Raw genomic sequence first — 7,906 nt, 5'->3', positions numbered from 1 at the left:
AAGGGATGCTTCCATAAAGATACGTAAAACGTCTTTTTGTAAAGACATTTATGTGTTGCATTATTATTAGACGTATTAATAAATCAATTATTTATTAATTTCTTAATAAATTAGAATCAAATCGGTTTTTTTTATAACAATAACAATAAATCCAAATTTTTTTTAAAATTTAATTGTATTTCTAAATTTTTAGAGATTTAAATGTCCAAAAAATAAAAAGTCAGGGATATATTTATTTTTTTAACAAAAAATTTTAAAGATATTCGATTTAGATTGGATTAAATCGGGTCTAATAATTATAATGCAGATAATTGAGTCTATTATTGTTGCTATAATAAATCGATTTTGTTCTTGTTTTTTTAAAAAATAAATTATTAACCGATTTAATAAAGATGCCTAATAATAATATAGGACACATATAAACATCTTTAAAAAAAATATTTTTAGTGTCTTTATTAAAGTGATCTCTTAGTAAAAATCCCTTATAATTATAAGTAATATGCAAATATTAATTAATTTTAAAAAATAATCGTCATCATAATGATAACTGATAAGATCATAAAAAATTAAAGGGTTAACTACCAAAAACATCTTCAAATTATTTAAACGTTGATAAGAATGTTCCTGAATTTTATTATCGACAAAAATGTCTTTAAATAATTTAAAAACACAACAACAATACCCAATAATAAATATATATTTTAAAAAATGCCTTAGAGATTGAATTTTGATGTGATTTTTTACAAGCATAATTAAAAAAAATGAGATATTATTATTATTAAAATTTGGTGATTTTTTTCTAAGTATATATTTTTTTTTGATTTTTAAAAGTATTATTAGTTGTTAACAAAAAATTAGAAAAAATAATATACTCAACGAAAAATCACTAAATTTTAAAGATAATAGTACCTTATTTTTTTAATCATGTTTAAAAAAATTGGATCAAAATTCAATCTCTAATGTATTTTTTGAAAAATACATATTTAATGTTAGATAATCTTGCAAAAAAACTAACATTAAATATGTATTTCTCGAAAAATACATTAGATATTGAATTTTGATATAATTTTTTTCAAGCATGATTATAAAAATGAGATATTATTAGTCTTAAAATTTGGTGATTTTTTGTTATGTATATATTGTTTTGTGATTTTTTAAATGTATTATTGGTTATTAACAAAAAATATTATAAAAATATATATACTTAAAGAAAAATCACCAATTTTTATGTATAATAATATCTTATTTTTATAATCATACTTGTAAAAAACTATATCAAAATTCAATCTCTAAGGTATTTTTTAAAAATATACATTTACTGTTGGATATTATTATTGTGTTTTTAAATTATTTTAAGGCATTTTTGTCGATAGTAAAATTCGGGTTCATTTTTATGAGCGTTTGAATAATTCATGGGCGTTTTTGGTAGTTAACCCAAAATTAAAAATAATAGTTGTTTAACGTACAGGTGGAAACAAACGTAGTTTGACAAAAGTCAAAACAGCAGCTTAATACGCCGCTCAGTCTTCAACGGTAGCTGCTTTTACAATCTCTCTCTCTCTCTCTCTCCAATCCGCTAAGACACACAAACCCTTTCTTAATTCTCCATTCAAATCAAACCATGATCTTCAGATAGCATCACATCATCACACTCAGCTTCCAAAACCAAAAAGGAAAAAAGGTAACAACTTTGCAATCCAGTTTGCAGCTCTGTGTACTGTATTTCTTAGTGTTTAAAGCTTTTAGCTCAATCAGAAACATACCCATTAGTTGATTTTTTTTCATTAGTTTCCCAAAAATTCAATATTTTTCTTTACGAAACCCTTTTTTCTCAGTCTCTCATTAGCGGTTACCAATCCCCCTAAAAAGAAAAAAAGAAAGTTGCTGAAGTTGCGTTGATTTGAAGAAGGGTTATCAATCATAGATGGATAGTAGCAGTGGAATTGAGAGCAATGGGCGTGTGCCACTTTCAGGGGTTGTTGCAGATTGTGTGAAACGGTGGTTCAGAGACACTCTGAAAGAAGCTAAAGCTGGGGACATAAACATGCAGGTCTTGGTAGGTCAGATGTATTACAGTGGTTATGGTGTTCCCAGAGATGACCAGAAGGTGTGTTCTTTCTCTTATTTTGGTTCTACAAATTAATAATGCCTTTCAATCAATTTTCATTGCATTGGACTTTCTTGAGCTGTTAAGAGTTTGAAGTTCTGTTGTATTATACTATTTGAGAATGTCCATCTTAATTGGCAATAGAATCTTCAGGTGGGGACTGTGAAAAATTGAAGAAAAATATTAGCATTCTCTATTGGTCTTAATTTTAGTAATGAGATTAATTTTGATGCTGATAATGCATATACACTATTAGGCAATCAAATCTTGTATGCTATATAACTTTTAAGATAGTGGGGATAAGGGTAAAATAATTTCAATGACTGAGTTATATATGATTAGATGACTGTCTATTTAGTTAGGTATGCACAATTAGATGCACTTAAATGGATGCTTCATGTGGAGTTGTGGACACATCTATAATAGCAGCATAGAATGCTTTATCATGGTTGGGTGTAATGACTTAAATATTCTTGTGTTAAAACTTAATGTTTTGTGTTTCTAAATTTGTTGCTCCAACTCTTGACTTGTTATACTTATTGAGAAATTGAAGAAACGGATGTAAATAGTTTGTAGTGTGTGTGGATTCTGTTGGCTGTTAGTTGAATAAAAAGATTAATGCTGGGATTGTGAACTACGTCTGTGGAGTCTGTCGAATCAAAGTGCTTACCTGTTTTTGAATTTTGGTTTCAAGTTCTGATGTCATTGGTTTGGGAATGTAGGGTAAAATTTGGTTGACTAGAGCATCGAGGGTTAGATCTTCAGTTTGGAAAGTTGGTGATAAGCATCCAGGTAAAACACTCCTTTGTTGCTCACAGCATAGCATCTTTCTTTTTGTTGGGAATTCTTTGTAACTGTTTCTTGCCCGGTGCATGTATGTTAGGTTATAATGCAAGTGATTCTGATTCTGATGAATTGAAGGAAGATTCTTAAACACACTAAATGCCTAACATTTGAATGGTGAGTTTATCATAATCTTTGAATGCTTTTGTAGTGGAAATCTTTTTTTTCCGTGTTTATCAACTAATAGAACAGCTTTAGGGTTGAATTTCTGGAGAGATGGTTCTTTTCATGATCCTGGTTAGTGTCTTATTATTTTCTACCAGGAATAAAACATGGACTTGAAAGGTTAACATATCATTGATTGCATATTCTGTGGTATATGAATAGTAAAATGAGATGTTATCAATCTTAAAATGATATGTCATTAATCACTTTAAATCTAATTTTTGCTTAATCAATATGATAATAGAAATGCATCCAATATAGAGTTTAGGAGTTATGAATCATGAGTCATGTTCGTAGGAAACTACTAGTCAATTGGTTGGTTTTTGTTATGGTTCTTTTTTTCCCACCTCAAATTTCGATAATGTAGCTGAGGAGATCTGCTGAAACTTAGATCACCAGCAGGGGCTAGAATAGGGACCACATCGGTTTTGGGTTTATACAAACTCAGTTTGATCTTATATGCATGAACCTATGGATGAATATATTTGTTAGTCAATGTCAATAAAAACAAATCACAGCTATCTCACCGTGTCCGAATGTACAAATATGTACCATGGTGAAGTCTCTGCAATGTGAATTAACCGAGAAACATTGTAGATACACTAATAACTCTCTCCATTCCATTTTATCTGTCATTGTCGCATTCTAGTACACCCTGGGATCAATATATCTGCTCGGATGTACCAAAACATGTAAGTAACAATTAAAAATGAACAAAGGGAGTGTTTATGAGTCCACATATGACAACAAATATAACAACAACAACAACAACAAAGTTTTATCCTACTAAGTGGGGTCGGCTACATGGATCAAACGACGTCATTGAGCTCTATCATATATCATGTATATAGAGAGACCGTTTACATGCAGATTTCGTTTGACTACCTCATGGATGGTCTTCCTAAGTCTTCTTTTGTCATTCACTCCTTGTTCATCATCCATCTCATTTATCCTCCTGACTGGTGCTCTGTCGGTCTTTTTTTTACATGTCCAAACCATCTGAGACGTGATTTTACCATCTTTTCCACAATAGATGCTACTTTAATTATTTCTCTTATATCTATGTTCCTTATTCTATCCAATCTTTATGACCACTCATCCATCTGAACATCTTCATTTCTGCCACACTTAACTTATCGGCCTCCTCTTTGACCGCCCAACACTTTGTATTATAAAGCATAACCGGTCTGATAGCAATGCGATAGAATTTACCTTTAAGTTTTAAAGATATTTTTTGTCACATGAAATCATATGCATTTCGCCATTTTGACCAATTTGTTTGGATTCTATGATTTACATTCTGTTCAATCTTTCCATTATTCTGTATGATGCACTCAAGTTATTTAAAACTTTTAATTTTTCGTAGGATGTTTTCTTCAATCTTTACCTTTGTATTGGGGTTTTTCCTTCGACGGCCGAACTTACATTCTATATATTCCGTCTTGCTACGACTTATGTGCTGACCATACATTTCTGGAGCTTCTCTTCATAAATCCAACTTCTTATTTAGGTCTTTTCTTGACTCTCCAATAATGACAATATCATCAGCAAAAAGTATGTATCATGGCAAAGACTCTTGGGTATGCTCTATGAGCATGTCTAAAACTAATGTAAAAAGGTATGGATTTAAGAATGATCCCTAGTGTAATCTTATACCAATAGAAAATTTTCCTGTCACATCACCTTGAGTTTTCACACATTGTAGCCCAATCATACATGTCTTTAATTGTATGAATATATGTGATCCTTACTTTCTTCTTTTCCAAAATTTTCCATAAGATCTCACTTGACATCCTATCATACGTTTTTTTCAAATCATAAATACCATATGTAGATCCTTTTTATTACTACAATACCTCTTCATCATTCTTCTTAACAGGTATGTAGCTTCAGTGGTGAATTTGGCATAAAACCAAATTGGTTATCTGTTACTTGTGTTTCTTGTCTCAGCCTCCGTTCTATCATTCTTTCCCATAACTTCATAGTATGACTCATGAGTTTGATCTCTCTATAGTTTTCGCAACTCTGTATACCTCCCTTATTCTTGCAGATAAGTATCAATGTGCTCTTTCTCCACTCATTTGGCATCTTTAATTTTAAAATCTCATTAAAAAACTTGGTTAATCAACTGATGCCTTTCTCTTCAAAGCTCTTCCAAGCTTCAATCAGAATATTATCGGATCATATTGCCCTGCCATTTTTCATCCGCTTTAGAACTTCTTTTACTTTGAAGTCTCGAATCCTTCGATAATAGTCGAAGTTTTAATCTTCTTCTCTCGTGCATAACCGACAAAGGGTCGGAAGAGTCTTTTGACCTTCATTAAATAACTTGTAGAAGTAGTTCTTCTACCTTTCATTGATATTCTTATCTTGAGCCAAAACCTTTCCGTCTTTATTCTTTATGGACTTAACCTGATTCAAGTTTCTCGTTCTTCTTTTACGACTCTTTGCGATTCTATATATACCTTTTTCTCTTTTCTTCGTGCCTAAAGACTAGTAGAGACTCTCATATGCTCTTGTTCTTACTTTACTTGCCAGCCACTTTTGTCTCTATGTTAGCTGTCTTATATTTTTTCTAATTATCTGTATTGCGGCACAAATATCACTTTTTAAAGTACTCCCTTTTTGCCTTTATCTTTTGTTGTATACTTGCATTTCACCATCAACTCTGTCTCTTGGTCCTCCCTTCTAGATTCACCAAAACTTTATTTTGTTGTTTTTCTAATAACTTTTGCCATCTTCTTCCACATCTCCTCCGCACTTCTATCCCCTTTCCTTTGCCTTTTCTCCTAGGAAGCTTCTTTGTTCCTCACCGTTCAGCCGCTACAATCTCGTATTTGGGTTATTCGTATGATGTCTTTTTCTCAACTTTTGCTCAACGCAAAAATTCATGACAAGCATTCTATATTATGTTTTTAAACTCTCTTCCGGATTAATGTTACAATTAATGCAAAATTTCCGGTCGACTCTCTTCAACAAGAAAAAGTCGATTTGAGAGCTTGTCATGCCACTCCTAATAGCAAATATATGAAAAAAAATTGATGGTAGTTCTTTGATTTAGAAATGCAATGTACTAATAGCAAATTAAATATTAAAGTAGAAAGGTTCAGTAGGCCCATAATATTAGGGCATAACAAATTGGTTAGTTCAGTCTTGAGCCTTTGTTCCTGAATGCATCTTTTTCAATAATAAATGTTTGTAGGGTTTAACCGATGAGATTTGTTGGGGGTGGTCAACGTCTCCCAGAATCTTTGCATTGAGCTTCACATTCACAACTTACAATTCTTGTGCTCTTTTGTTTCATAGGTATGCATGCCAGGCACCTCGCTTTGTAACAACCATCATGGATGTTATTGCTACTTAACAGTTCTATTTGGGTTTCTGATGTTTGTTTGATTTTACAAACTTCTGTTTTAACGTCTAGATCTCACTAGGTTGGACTTGGTATATCACGCATTAAAATAATCTATGGTATAGATTTGAACCATGAAAGAGTAGCATCCACCATCGTTCAAATAATCATACGATTGGATTACTTTAATACATGATATAGTAAGTTTTGTTCGGTGTATCATAGCAGTGTTCTTTGTTTCTATGACCTATAGAAAAGGCAACATTGTTACTTTTTGTACAAGTTGTTGCTTGGTAATTGAAGGTATTTTTCTTAATCCTCTCGTTGTATCATAACAAATGTAAGATGATCGTACATAATAACATGATAATTTATTTTCTTTTTGAACATGGAATGTACCAAAGGCTAGACTCTTGAGGATTCCAAATGATGTTTAACATCCTTGATTTTAGACCATCTGATTTCATGGATGCAATATTTAAAGTTGATTGCAAGCTGCTCAAAAATGGCCAATTTTCTTTCATGGTGATGACTGGAGTAATGGATGATTGAAGTTGATGCAAGTACTAACCACACTAAACATTAAGCCAATAAAATAGGTCAATAGCCAACATCTTATAGTTTTTACTTGATGACCCTTCAGATTCTATAAATACAAAACAACAACAACAAAGCCTTGTCCCACTAAGTGGGGTCGGCTATATGAATCAAACGACGCCATTGTGCTCTGTCATGTATCATGTCTACAGAGAGACCGTTTACATGTAGATCTCGTTTGACCACCTCATGGATGGTCTTCTTAGGTCTTCCTCTGCCTTTCGCCCTTTGTCCATCTTCCATCTCATCCACCCTCCTGACTGGATGTTCTATCGGTCTTCTTCTCACAATTCCAAACCACCTGAGACACGATTCAACCATCTTTTCCACAATGGGTGCTACTCCAACTCTCTCCCTTATATATTCGTTCCTTATTTTATCCAATTGCGTATGACCACTCATCCATCTCAATATCTTCATCTTTGGCACACTCAGCTTATGTTTGTGCTCGCTTTTGGCTACCCAACACTCTGTACCATAAAGCATAGCCGGTCTTATAGCAATGCAATAGAATTTAACTTTAAGTTTTAAAGGCACTTTTTGTCATAAGGACGATATCATCGGCAAAAAGCATGCACCATGGCACAGGCTCTTGGATGTGCTCTGTGAGTACTTCTAAGACTAATGTGAAAAGGTATGGACTTAAGGATGATCCCTGGTGTAATCCTATACCAATAGGGAATTCCTCTGTCACACCACCTTGAGTCTTCACACTAGTTGTGGCCCCATCATACATGTCTTTAATTGCCCGAATATATGCTATCCTTACTCTCCTCTTTTCTAAAACCTTCCATAAGACCTCCCTTGGTACCCTATCATACGCTTTTTCCAAATCAATAAAC

General features: G+C 32.6%; 1 protein-coding gene across 1 annotated transcript; it reads left to right on the top strand.

The window, feature by feature from the left end:
* Positions 1–1,502: 1,502 nt before the first annotated feature.
* Positions 1,503–6,853, top strand: LOC107485106 (uncharacterized). Its single transcript, XM_016105628.3, has 5 exons — positions 1,503–1,681; positions 1,836–2,107; positions 2,830–2,899; positions 2,991–3,067; positions 6,422–6,853. The coding sequence occupies exons 2-4, from the start codon at positions 1,925–1,927 to the stop codon at positions 3,038–3,040; spliced, it is 303 nt and encodes a 100-aa protein (XP_015961114.1). The 5' UTR covers positions 1,503–1,681; positions 1,836–1,924; the 3' UTR covers positions 3,041–3,067; positions 6,422–6,853.
* Positions 6,854–7,906: the final 1,053 nt, after the last annotated feature.

This window comes from Arachis duranensis, chromosome 4 (genome assembly GCF_000817695.3).
Source record: "Arachis duranensis cultivar V14167 chromosome 4, aradu.V14167.gnm2.J7QH, whole genome shotgun sequence".
NCBI lineage: Eukaryota > Viridiplantae > Streptophyta > Magnoliopsida > Fabales > Fabaceae > Arachis > Arachis duranensis.
The sequence above is the reverse complement of the archived record's forward strand: the minus strand, read 5'-3'. Positions and strand labels throughout refer to the sequence as shown.